The following is a 14,524-nucleotide window of genomic DNA, read 5'->3' as shown; positions in this document are numbered from 1 at the left end:
CCTAAAGAGTCAATTTCCTTCCTTTCTGGGAGCCGGATTCTTCCCGCTGGTTGGCACCGAGAGCTCCTACTGGCCAGCACAGCGTGGCTCCAAGACGAGCTGCACATCTGGGGGGTCAAATGAAGACTCTGGGATCATTTTATTACATCTCCTGAAGCACCTTTCCTGCCTGCCACAGCCAATAAAGCATCATGGGCTCCACTGCCGACACTTGGGGAGCTGCACATCTGCCTAACCCACAATGGTGCATAAATTTAATGGAGCACAGTTTTAATACTTCTCTGGGGGGAAGCATGCAAAGCGCTAACTAGCCAACTAACGTTCTGTTAATGAATGGATGTGGGGATGCCATAGTGGAGGTGTTGGCATCTTCTTCCCAATTTGCTTTCCAACTATTTACCCTGAGCAACGTGCTGTTTTGGAGGGTCAGTCCTCGAGCCTAACTCAGTTGTTTGTGCCATACTCTTCCTCGGCAGGTGAGAAATTTACAGGGATGCTCAGAAGCAGCTTGGCTACAACAGGTGAGAAGCCAGATAAATGCACACTTTTTCAGCGTGTCTAAGACTGTGCTCTTGGGAACTCTCTACTGGTGTTAAAGAAAAAAGTAGTTGTCAAAAAATGATACTGTAATATACTTGCTATAATTGCAGATAGAATTCATGTGTCTTCCATAATCGGACACAGCCCACCCTAAAATTAAAAATATAGTTTTTGCTTTCAATTTGTTTATGGGATATGGACAGTATAGGAATAAATTCAATTATTATGTGGAATCACACAAAATTGATGATATTTGACCATTCCTTGACCTAGAAAAATGGCCATTTCATGTGGTTCAACCTAATTTAATTAGAATCCTAGTATCTCACTTTCATGCAAAAAAGCCTGAAGTTTTGTCGGGGAATTTCATAACTCCAAACTTGACTTTCCTCCTCATTTTCCCTCAGAAAGCCACCTCAGATTCATTTTGGGTTTTTTTAAACCCACTATCAAAATGAGAAAATTTATCGAAGTGTATTTCAAGACTTGAGCTTGTTAAGATTTGGGATACACAAGCCCTAGCTGTCAAAATTTCACTGAAAATCAAGTTTTGCACGTTAGACCACCCACTCATTCAATGGAGTGTTCACTCTATGGCTTGCCTTTTTGAGAAGCAACTTGGCAATCCCATATAACAAAAGAGCAAATGCTTCATCCCAAGGGCCAAGACTACACATTGATGGAATGGGATGGAAAATCTCATCCTTGAGGTCCTTCACTAAAGGACTTGAATCATGGATGATCTTTTTTTCCCCCAGCGACTTTGTAAGTTTGCTCAAGACAGAAAGATTTCAGTGTATCAGCAGCAGTGGTGGCTCTCAGATCAGATGATATTTAGTGTTTTGCATGTAGGATTGGTGATGTGATGAATGCCCTCAGATAAGATGGGGAAAAAAGGAGCCTTGGCTGTGCAATTGATCAAGGTGTGCTACCTGCCGCGGCCTCCCAGTGCTGCTCCTAAGTTTGCCCACTTCTGAAGAAGATGAAGACCACCTTAGTTGGAGGATAGTGCTTTCCTCGGGCAGGAATTTTCATTTCAGTTTGAATCTTAAACCATTACATTGCCAGTGATGCATTTTTATGTTGACAATTGACATCTTCGTAAAAGAATGAAACCTTTGAGCGAGGACTCAAAAGCACGAAGGTTGCCTGCAGTAAGTACTTAAATTATTTTACATCTTAAATGGAGCCCTGTTGTCTGGATTTAAAATTTAATAAACCTTAAACGGATGACCTTTCTTGCACAGAAAGGCCCAGAGTTGCAAAAATGAACTTTCCAATGAAATATATTTTAAGGAACTAGTGCTGAACAAAGGGCTAGTTAAAGCTGAACGCTTTGTCAATTTATCAGCTTGTGAACATTCTGTTCCTGGATTCCCCACCGCTGCTGGATGTATAGAACAGTGGTGCCTTGCTTAATCGAATACTATTGATTTGAGTGTGTCACAGTGATCTCATGGAGAGTAATCAATAGTAATCCAAAATCAATCAATCTGCTCTTGCACTACCATTTATCAAATCTGAATACGCCAAATTATTTGTAGGCATCAAATTACAAAGAAGAGAAAAGGGGAAAGCCAGGGAAAGTTCATGGTTTATACTGAAGCGCAAAACCAATCTCCCTCTTTCTTAAGGGGAGGTGCTTTAAAAGGGACAACTACTTGGCCAAATGCATTTATCTTCTCATTAACCTATCCTAAATTTATAACGAATCTCATTCCATTCCTGGGGAAGAAAAGTAAGATTTCTTGTATAGGAGTTGGCTGCTTCAGCACAAGTGATAGAAACGTAAAGATGCCCCAACTTACATAGTAGGTCACACCAGCATTTTCCAAGTCTGATAAGCTAAGTTTCAAATGCCTGTCACCCATCTGCTAGTAAACAAGGAAACTCGACTGGCACAGGACATAACTGCATCTTCGAACATCAGAAACGATGGTTAATGGAATTGGAGTCGAAAAAGAAATACTTAATTTCTCCAGAGAACGTACACATAGATGCACCTGCTTATCAGAGAAGCTGCTGTTGATGCTGAGGGTTCCTTTATCAGCAGATTCACCTGTAATTTCATCCAGGTAATAAATCCTTCTATTCATTATAGCACGCTCAAAAGCACCCCTACTATTTAACTTGAAGGAAAAAAGGCACAGAGTGTCTAAAACATTTACTTTCGCTAATGTAAAAGTGTTGGCATTTTACTTCATTCCCGATAAGCTGGTGCCAGTAGAAGAGATTATCCTTTTCTTATTCAAAGCCTATCAGCATTTCGAAAAGCTCTCTCCATCTTATCAGGTGTATGAACAGCACAGTTACTGAAAACAGTTTCTACGGCTCCTCTCTCTTTCTGCCAAGCTATCTGATAAACGCCCAACTAACTAACTGTATTTACACACAATCAAACAGAAGTTGTATCTTCCGCGTGCTGTCGCCAGATTCCAGTTTGCTATAGGTTTTTCTGCTGTGACATTAACTTAACAAAAATGTCAGTAGCAGTACCCCAGACTGACAACAATCAAGAAAACACTATAAAAGCACTCAACTAGAATGCACGACAAACAGAGAGGAAAGAAAAACAAATATGAAAAGTTCAAGGCAATCTCTTTGGAATTCGGGGTGGGTTGGGGAATAAGGTGTACTGTGTATGCAAATCGGCATGAATATCATGCACTTACCTTTCACTAAAGTAAACGATCCTTTAGCAAAACAGATGAATAGAAAAACACTAATTTTAAAAGAAAACGCTGCTGGGATGGAGGGGGTTCAGGAAAGTTTTTAAGAACTAAATGGGCACTTCCCCATATTTCAGGTGATTTCAATGTGGGGCAGAGAGGTTCTATAACGTAAGCAAAGTAAGACAACAGACAGGATCACCGAACTTACCCCATACACTGAAGACAAGACAGAAAGCAAGGCTGTAACATATGGTGACTACATTCTCAGGATAGATTTTCCAATCATTAAAACCCTCATAAATGCTTTAGACATTAAAGTTTTGTTCACTATAAGGAAATTTAAAAATACAAAAATACAGTTTGAGTGTTTAACCTCATCATTTTTCTCATTCTTCAGACTTAACCAACTGAACAGTTCCATATAAAGGTATGAAAAAAGAATCATCCTCCAGACTAACATAAGTGGATGATCTGCTGTCCATTTCTATCTGGTACAAAACGCGTACCCTAGTTCATGGTTCATACAAATTGAGAGACATCCCTAATCATTTCTGGGCAGCTCTTTGGAGCATGAAAGACAACAGGGATATTTCTAGAACATAAGAGAAATATGAACTTTACTTCAACAACTGAATAATAAATTCCTGACCCTAGGAAAGAATCTCTGCTTGGGCTTCTGTGCATAAATTGCCCATTTGTTCCTCACCTCCCTTTGCTGAATGGCTAAGAGAGAACAGAAAAAGGCAGCCACATGCTCCCACCTGAGCCCAACTCCTGATTCTGTCTAGACTCCAAGAACAGAATGAGCCTTTCCTTAGATGAGGAGGGCAATAAGATGAATTAGCCAAGTGTGTAGTTCAGTACAATTCAGCTGATGGTTGCCTTTCCATCTGTGACACTATGATCCCATGACTGATGAGGCAGGTCTCATTTAAGTCTGTGGATAAAAGGGATGCTTCTGTCATTTCATAGGACCCAGAACCAACTGTATACAATCACTTTCTCATATATATCTTTCCCTTTCTTTGGCCATGAATAGTTGGTTATGGGTATGATATTCTTCCTCAAAATATCTGATCTGTTTTAATAGATTAATGGCTGTGAAGAAAACCTTGTTAGAGTAGTCTTTCATTTATGGAAAAACGAATACAATTTAACATGGCCATCTTACGTTTGTGGAGAAGTGAAAGTACTACAATAATTTGGAATTATGGAGGGCAAAGGGCCATTGATTGAACAACCTCACATTTGAATTTTTCCCTTAAGTACCTTAGTCTCTATAATTTTTTATATGACTCACTATTTTTGCTCACTCTGAACATAATTTTAGATATTCTTTTCAAAGCAAAAGAAATTCTTACAAGTATGAACTGTAACAACATTTTAAATGCCTTGAAAAGGACACCTTTTCAAACATTTTTACTCATACTGTATTAAAAAGAAAGTAAATGTATTTATTTAATGAGTCTTTTGTTTAAATTCTCAAAAGCATTTTAAATGAGTAAAATCTTCCTAGAGCAGATGAAAAAGGAATTATCACATACAAAGATTCCATTCTGATCATGGAGGAGAAAAAAAGAATTCAGTATGCTTCTGATTATTTTCTGTGCCTAAGTTCTTGATTTACTTTTTAAATTTTATTTATTTATTTATTTATTGCCTATTGAATAAGCCAGATAAAAAGAAAGAACAAGATTTTTTTTTCGTTCTCAGAAAATGTATGCAAAGTGCAACAAAAGAGAAATGTCCCTTGTTTAAAGTGCACTGGCAAGGCTGCTGCTTCTGATTCTCCACTTGTTAAAGTCTTTATATACATCACGCATAAGAGCAACCAAGACTCACCACTTCAGACTTTTAAAAAAAGTAAATCCCATTATTATCCCATTACTTCCAAGACAGTAAAAAGATCTGAACAAGCTTCAGTTATACTCTTTTTTTTTTTTAAACAAAACTCATTACTGTCTACGCTTTCTGTATTCCCACAGTTAGAGTTTTAAAGAGAAGTAAGCAAACACGCTGGTTTTCATTGCACTTCTACTAGCCATCAATCTCTAATACAATATGAGAATTTATTGGTAGCTTCCCTTTTATTTAGTACCATCTTAAGCAACTGTTTGCGGAGGTGTATGAGGAAGCAAAGTTAAATTGATATGTCTGTGATATGCCTGACAGCCCTTAGTATGGCTAATATTAATTTGTTTTCTTTGGCTAGGTAAGTGCTGCCAAAGCATATTATACATAATGTGTACTTCCAATCAAAATGATGAAAAGTATATATGCAATTTTGTTTCACTCAAAGCAAGATGAGAAGGCCAGAAGAATGTATATGACAGAGACTCCCTTTGATAATCAAAATATAAATTTGCTTCCAAGTTCATTTTTTACAATGTAATCTGATCTCAGGTAGGCTCTCCATGAGCTTAACTCTTTAAACAACTCTTTTAATAGATTTTAAATGCCAAAAGCCAGTGTTTTTATTTATTATATTGTGTGAAAGAATTCCATATAGCCAGAGGCTGCATTTCTAATGGCTAGTGTTGCATGCTATGTATTTATATTCAAATGCACACATAGATCTATGCCAGTATATTGAAATGGACTTTAATTGGCCAGTGAGAAGCCACTTTATTTAAAACTGTACTTTTTCTTTTATTGCTTTGCCTTAGTGAGTTATCTTCCAAATATACATGCATTGCCATCAATTAAAATGGCAAAATATTTGAAAAATCAAAACATAAAAAGCAAGTTCCCTCCAAACGTTTAAAAAATTTTTTTAAAAATTAAAAGGGGGGATGCAATACTACACATACACAGCACACACACAATCTAAACCTTCTCAATCTGATGGTTTTGTATAATTGATTAGAAAATACATTTGGAAAATACTGAGAAATAGTGTCCAAATCAGAGGAAAAGAAACATCTGGCACTTCTGTAAAGAAAAACACAGAGAGGAAGGATGTGTTTGTTATAATTGAACGGAAATTATCCTTATTAGCTAGGTTTCCCAGACTTCGAAAGTAGAAGTCTAAAATGAACTTGACACAAGAATAAGATGCCAGGTAAATCCTTCAAAAGGCAGAAGGCTGTCACTTGACACCCTCAGATAATAAAGGGGCTAACTTTCAGCAGACGGATTGGCATAAAGAAACAGCAGGATTTTTTTAAAAACGAGAACAATTAAATTTGTTAAAGTACTATACAAACAAATAAAGGTAGGAAATGAATCTAGGAATTTAAACAAAATATGAATTAGAACAAGAATTTGAATAGAAAGAGCATTTGGATAAGTGGTTTCTCTCAACACTCATTCAGATTTACTAATCAAAATCACAGACCTTTAAACTTACCTCTTAGAATAAAATTCAGAATCAGAAATCTATGATGTACTTTATATGGATATAATACTTATTAATTTTCTTTATGTGCTTTTAGCAAAAAAAAAGAAAATGACATTTACGTAGTGAGGATAAGTGAAAATTAGATTTTGCATTTATTTAAAAGTATCATGTTTACATTTAGATATATTCGTCAGGCCCAACTGTATAAGAAAACAGTGTAGCCAAGAGCTTATTCAAAACTGTTTCTTGGATATGGGCCCAAACCATTAAATTATGTATTTAGTACTAGTGGCTTATTTCCTATTTTACAAATTATTTATGATTTCTAGATATTGAATTTTAAAATGATAATAATTAACAATTTATAAAATCAGAAACAAATTAATGTATTAGGTTACCTGTTACCTGTCTGTTACATAGTAGTTAAACCAATTTAATTTAAAATCAGACTTGGTAAATACCTGAAATACTAATTCCAGGTTAAAATTATGCCTGGCAAATTTAACTGGACACTAACTGATTAGAAAAATACTTGAGATCCACTTTATTATATAAATATACATGAACACTCTCAGCAGCATACCTATATTCCACATACATACCTCTTCCCATGTATATATATGTATTTCACATGCATACTATACGTGCACACAAAGGCACACACGTGTGTGTGGTATATTCTATTGACTGCTTTGGATTTTAAAGTAGCGTATGTGTATCTTTATTTATAATGGTATAGACCATGGACATCCATATACACATGGCTATGAAAACAATAATCAACAGCAAAACATACAAAATGCAGTAAGAAAAAATGTCAAGCAGCAGAGATGCTGGATGTCATCCCTGGACTATCAAATACACACATAAGTATGATTGGAGAAAAAGAACCTAAATATTTCACTGTCAGAGAATGTAGAAAACAGCAATTCATTTCTATCTCATGTGCTTTAGGACAATGACAATTTAATACAAGGCCAGTGGATGTAAAAGAGATAAAAACTGAACAAACTGGGCCAGGGTAATCAAAGATTTTCTCCAGAGAGCTGACTAGGGCCGGAGCTCATATGCACTTATACCAGATCAACACTGTATTGTTTCTTTCTTCCATGAATTTGCTATGAAGCAAAATTCAGAGCATACCTTATCTGCTGCAATGACTTTAAAGTTCTAGTGAGATGCTGTCCTCTTATTTCACAATGCTGGATAGGTGATTCTCAAAAGTTTATTTGATATTAATTGGTGTCACAGAAATCACGGCTATCAATTGCCACTTGTATGACAAAGTATCGACCATAAGCACAGATTTTCATTTATTTTATGAAATAATATAAGCAAAACATTGAGTGCTGAAGAGCACTTTAGAAGTCAAACAAAGAAATACTTTGTTTAGTCACTAAGCGAAAACAAATGTTGAGGAATTTTTCACAAGTGATACAGACTTGAGGTTCGGCATTCTGCCTACCTTCCCAAAGAACGTCCTCTTCTTTGTCTGCAGTTCTTGCAAGAGTGAGGTATTGTGAAAATATTGTTAAACAGACTCATAGAGAAGTTACCTGCCCCCTTTGATGAATAGCACCACGGACCTAAAATTAATTGCAAAAGTATGGCCCCAGCTAATGAGATGGTCCTTATCTTTTTTCAGCACAAGAAGCACAAGTATTTTTCTGCTGGCTCGATATTTTACAAAAATGCCTAAAGTATACTTAACTCAGTAGAAATCTGAATAAAAGACTTCAAAGGCACAAAATAACATAAATTCTAAGATCTGGAAAATTTGAAGTTAAAACTAATTTCCTGCATTATTTTCTTTTTAAACCTTTATTTTCTTTTTTGCTTTTAAAAGAACAGCAAAAAATCTTTTCTCTGGCTTCTGTTAGCATTTCTTAAAGCTGAATTACAATACCATTCTTTATAAGATGGCCAATATACATCCCAGGTCAGATTAAATCAAATAAATATATCAAAGGCCATCAATTTAGAATTAAAAAAAAAGAAAAAAGAACAATGATACCTTATTGGGGGGAAAACACTGGAAAAATGATCATCCATGCAAGAGAATTAATGGATATTCACAAGGGCTTTGCTAATAACATGGGTTAATTACCGCTGCAACACACTAGGCTCAGTAAATAAAGCAGCAGTGCCATAAACACATGAATATGAGAAACCCATCACTATAAGAACCAGCCAACGCCATCACCCTTGCCTCTGACCAGGAAATGGGAAGCTGTTTTCCAGCCCTTTCTGTAAAAGGAGGCTTTCTAAACTTACCACCCAATCTGTACAGGGTAATACATAAATACACTGACACAAAGGGCTAGTGAAGCATGGGGTGCCCAGCACTTACTCACCACTCCCATCCAACATTGATTCCATTAACTCAGAACACTTTTTTTGCTTACTCCAAGGAGAAAAATCATACGTTACATAATCCACACTGTCTGGCTATTTAGACTATATATAGTTTGGGGTACGTACAGTAGTTATTTAATTTTTAGAGAAATAGAATTAATCTGTTCACTTTAGTGATGTGATGGGCAAGGTTACGAGACTCTACAGCTTAGGAACACTCACCCCTAAGTGCAGCTGGTTGTCACTTCCAGCAATTCACAAAGAAATCATCTGAAAACCCCTACCTTTAAGGCTGCAGGTGTTTTCAACAGATTTACAGAGAAGAAACAGGAAGGAAAAGTAATATGAGCTCCAAGTCTGGAGTTTAAGGATTCCTTCTTAGAAAAATAAACTTAAAGACTCTGTTCATAGTTCTCAAATAAAATCACATCTAAAGTGTCTTAGGCAAGCTCCCATCTTTTTAAAAAAATTGCAACCACTCTGGTTTAGGCTTTTTGTTGTTGTTGTCATTGCATACATTTTTCCTTCCTGCCTATTTTTATCCCATGTATTTTTTGACATTATAGTATTACTTTTGGATAGTTGTATTTCAATTTACTTTTAGCTTTTAACAGGGAGAGATGAGGCAGAGAAAAGAAGCAAAACCCCGAAAAAGAAAGAGTAAACCTTGCAAAATAAAACTTGCATAGCTCCAAACAGGAATCTTAAAACACAAATCTGTTCAATTTTGGATGTCTGGCTTTCCGTGATCAGGCTGAAATTTACTGAACTGTTCCCTCCTCGCCTTGCCTGTTTTGGAGTGTTTCAATTGCCTTTCCTTCTTCCAGCAGCTGTGACAACTGTTAAAACAGTCAGTAAAATTAAGTCCGCTCTATAATCCTGTAGTCAATGTTACATTTTAATCAGAGGTTGAAAGGGAATCATGTGATGAGCACACTCATTTAGAATGATTAGACTGACACATATGTCAAAATGAGCAGATATATTATTTTCATCTATTTATGCTATCAGTTATTACTGCTATTAAATGTGAAACAAGCTTTCAAGTATTATGCTCTTTAATGTGCTGGCACATTTCCTAAAATAAAAAATACATAGTTATAGGTTAACATTTTAGGCTCTCCTAATGGTGGCCAATAAATTGCACGAATCTTTTTAACAGCTTCCAAAGCAGAAATTGTCAAATATTCTCCTCTGAAACTGCATAACTCTGGTTTCATTTCAATGTATACTCACACGTGATGGGGTTTAACCCAGCACACTTTACTATGAATATTAATAGCATGTATAAATTCTGTGGTTTATTAATTGAGACAGAGAGGCAGATGCGTTACTAAGCATTAGATCTTTCTGTCTGTCCGGTGAACCACGTAACCATCAGAACTGCATCCAAACAATAAATCTGTATTTTTTAAAGATGACTTTTAATTGAGCCAAAAAGAAAGCTAGTTTGAATCTTGCGCCAAAGCCAAAAGGACATGTGTCCTGATTTCATTTAAATGTGTCTGCTTTAAGAGGCTTATCTAAACTAATTATTCAAATTAGCTATAAGAAGTTAAATTCAAGGAAACTACAAAGAAGCCTGGGGGTGGGGGTGGGGGTTAAAGTTTGTTTTGTTTATTTATTTATGAGAGAAAGTTCAGAATTGGGTGAGCTTGGATAATGCATTCTTCCTGACATGAAGACATATGAAATTCTCCAGTGGGACAGCCTCCGGCGCGCTCACCTTCAAACTTCACTTGAGTGGGCAGTCCTACCTTTGTTTATTTTTCATTTTTATTTTCACACAATTTAAGGTTGTTTCTTCCTTGGAGTGTTTACTACTGCCGCAAGCACTGCCTTCCAACCTTTCAGTTCTTCCTAAATCCATCCCTCGGCTAATATCCCTCGTGTGAGTGTGTATGTGTGCAAGCATGAATACATACACGCGCACACACACTCACACTCACAGACACGAGGAGCCACTGAGACTGCAAGTCACTTTTCATCTCTTGCTTAATTACAAACCAAGGCAATATGCAGTCACTAAGGACCGCTAGTGGACATCTACCTATAATGCACGACCTTCTCCTCTGGAGAGTTTTATATTTTCTTCACAATCTATAGAGAGAGACGTTTGCCAAAAGCACTCTTTTCAGAATTATAACAGTTGGCATTACTGTAATGGGAAAGCAAAGCCATACAACTGACTCAACAGAAAGAGGAACCAGTGACAGCTCCCGTGATAAACTAATATTTCAACGGTGGGTTGAAATTAAGTTTATGACCCACTCATTTACACAAGAATGCCTAATTTACTCCTTTTACCCCCTACTCACATGTCCCCCACCTTGAGCGATCCAAATATGTATATTTCCATGTGCCTAAAGATATTAATAAATACCAATTAAACTGCATCTAAGGACAAAAGTACTTTTCTGCATTTTCTGGACACGATACATGAAACAAATCCACAATCTCAGCATTGTCTATTCAAGGGGAAATTTAGAAAGTCACTACTGTTTCTTCTTTAGTTTTTTTTTTCCTCCCCTTAAATATTTATAATGTGTTAAAATCTCATGTTACTTAATGGACTGATTTGTCAGTTAAGTGCTGACTTAATGCTAACCATGCAAATAACATTATTCTAGTCCCGGATTGCACAGGGCTAGTTTTTAAATTGTTCTCTGAAGGAGAATTAGTAAATGTGCAATTTTGCCTCTAACTCTGCGCGGTAAGAAATGACAGGGAGCTGAAAATATCTGTCAAACTGCAAATACATAAGAGGCACTCAATAGTATAAATCATTTTGAATCCTGTATTTTAAAACATTTTTCCTTGGGAAAATGGGTCCTAGTAAAAGATGCATTTTAACAGTTCACTAAGCATTTGTGCCAAGTGCCTATTCTTAGCACCTGAATAAGAAGTGACTGTCACCCAGCTGTTTTACTGACAGTCACTGAGCTTTGCCTCAAAGGTAACACTGTAGTCAGAGAACAATTCTCGACTTACTGAATTAGGAGATCACCCTCAACACAAAAGGCACAAGACAGACACAAACAAGCGCTCGTGCGCAGGACATACCCAGGGCATTACCTTAATCCGTGCGCCAAGATCCATTCCGTTCACCCCACACTCTCACCCCCAGGACGAGTTTTAAAAAGGAAAGAAAAAGGTACCTACTCTTCCTCGTAGTGCAGGGAAAAAGATTCAGGAAGGCAAAGTTCTACCGAATCCATGTGCGACCGGCAACCATTATTTGCGCACCCCCGCTATAAATCAAAGTTTCCTTGACAGAGCAGAGCGCAATTAACACAAATGTTCTCCTGGTGACAAGCCTATAGGCACAGCCAGTTGGGACCAGAGCTCTCACACTCTCCTAATCAAGGACTTAAAGCCCCGATTGGAGCTTATTAATATGAAGTAGAGCTTAACATATGCAGTCCCACCGGCCCAGGCGCGCAGCCGATTGGGGGGTCTCCGCCCAATCAGGACGGAGGCGACTGGAGGCTGCGAGGCGCCGCGGAAGCAGGCAGGTACGGAGGGTGCAGAGACGCGAAGGGGCTGGCGACGGAACGGGAGAGAAAAAGAGAGCGAGGACCAGACACGGAAACGCTGCCCGTAGATACTGGGTTCTGCCTTTTCTTTCTTTCTTTTTCTTTTTTTTTTTTTTTTCTTATCTTTTTTCTCCCTCCCTCCCCCACCCCGCCCCGGGAAGCGAGAAAAGAAACCTAACTAATTTAACCCTCTAAGCACTGGAGGGATGTGTCTTAGGTTTCTCACCTAAGATCTCTTTTGCCTTGCACAGAAGAACTCACGCAGACTCTCAGTTAATTTGGGAAAGGATTCTGCGGAAGGTAGAGAATGAAGTTTGTCCTGCCGTAGTCTGTGTTTTATTCCACGGGAGGGGGCTCCTTCTTATTTAGTGCTGTACTTTCTCATTGATCCGTCATCATGTCGTTGCCTGTTTCCCTGATCTCTACTGGGCATTAAAAAAAAAAAAAAAATCCAAGACATGCTTTCTAAATTGTGAAATGGGGCATGTGAAGTGGGATGGTCATCTTTGAGGTGGAATGCAGTTTTACACAACTACAGAAGAGGAAAGCCTGCCTCAATGCAATTTGCGAGAATGCCTATGTAAATTCTATGTGTAAACATTTCTTTACCTGCTTCTGTCTAGATATACAATGCATAGCTTTTCAAAACAAAGGTAAACAACTGCAGGACAAATTGGCTGCTCCAGTTTCAGGGGTGGGACACTGAGGGCGGTAGGGTAAGTAGTACATTGAAACCGTCTCAATGCATTTTGACAAAATAAAGACTGCTTTTTTCCTTTCTTTTCCTTTTTTTTTTTTTTTTTTTTTTGTGGGGAGAGCATTACTAACTGGTGCACTAAAAGTGTTCTTAATCATATACTTATTTCAATGTAGGCTTCCAAACTGGGAGACATATACAAGTATATATAATTTTTACCCAAAACATCAGCTTTCAAATAAAATGCAGTTTATATAATTATAACATATAACACGCGCTGAATGCTTTAAAAAATCAACCCAGAAACATTTTGTAAATCATCACACAGTCTGGTCATTATAAGGACTAGTTTCAAACAGAAGTGCTTTTTAAAGAAAAGAGAATATAAGAGAAGGGTCTTTTTTCTCCAACAGTGTATAAGCCTGTTTTTAGTTTCCATATAACAAAGAATTTTCTTAAGTCCTATTTTTAAATACAGGATTTTTTATACTAGTAAATGTACAATGGAATAGCTACCAGCTATTTATGGCAAAGAGATAACTGCTACCTTATGACCCGAAATTTTGATATAATTCAGCTCTACTGCATATTAGTCCTACATGATATAAATAGTATAATCTTTGAGATCAAAATAAATTAGTTGAGATATCCAGTCCGTGTTAAATTTACTAGATCAGAACTCAACTCAGTCTTTCAGCCTCTCAAATGTTCTAGGCCTTTAAAAAACAAAACACTAAACTAGAACAGCCACATTAACATTCAGAATATAAAAATGCCAGATATGATTTGGTCCCCCCAACAGAAGAAAGCAATTTCCCTGCCATGTATTTAGCCATATCTAAGATATGGGCCTGATGCCTTTTATTTGTGGTCTAAATACATACAAGTTTCTAGTGGAGAACTCACATAGCAAAAACTGTGCCTAAGAATACTGTACAAAAGCAGGTAGTAAAAGCTTAATTACCAGTAGCATTATGCTGTCTATATTGTTAAATGTGAACTCAGCAATTAAGATGTAAATTTGGTTGTGAGCAGTGAATTAAAAGAGCTTTGAGATGTAGAAAATCCAAGCATTCTGCAGACACCTCGGAAGGAAAAAAGAGATTTGTCTATTCAATTGAAAATGAGACATGTAATCATTTTATAATTTAAAAAAATAAAAAGGCATTTGAAAAAGAAACATGATTTTTCTAAAATACAATAAAAGAAGTAGGGAAATATTGCCTCACAAAGACAGAAAATCATCTTTGGTTCAAAGATTCCTACCTTGATTTGTGAATAAACGAAAATTCTCAGGGTAATTAATAAATCCAGTTGCATACATTTTTTAAAAAAGATACAGCAAATAAAAGTTTCATTCTTATTTTGTCCAGGGACATTAAAA

General features: G+C 36.9%; 1 protein-coding gene across 1 annotated transcript in view; it reads right to left on the bottom strand.

Annotated features, from left to right (window-relative positions):
• Nucleotides 1-12,125, bottom strand: part of ESRRG (estrogen related receptor gamma) — a 217,691-nt gene extending 205,566 nt beyond the window's left edge. Inside the window, exon 1 of the mRNA XM_060088663.1 lies at nucleotides 12,070-12,125. Coding sequence (XP_059944646.1) covers nucleotides 12,070-12,125 — 56 coding nt within the window. The remainder of the gene's footprint in view (nucleotides 1-12,069) is intronic.
• Nucleotides 12,126-14,524: the final 2,399 nt, after the last annotated feature.

Source organism: Mesoplodon densirostris, chromosome 2 (assembly GCF_025265405.1).
Source record: "Mesoplodon densirostris isolate mMesDen1 chromosome 2, mMesDen1 primary haplotype, whole genome shotgun sequence".
NCBI classification, from domain to species: domain Eukaryota; kingdom Metazoa; phylum Chordata; class Mammalia; order Artiodactyla; family Ziphiidae; genus Mesoplodon; species Mesoplodon densirostris.
The sequence above is the reverse complement of the archived record's forward strand: the minus strand, read 5'-3'. Positions and strand labels throughout refer to the sequence as shown.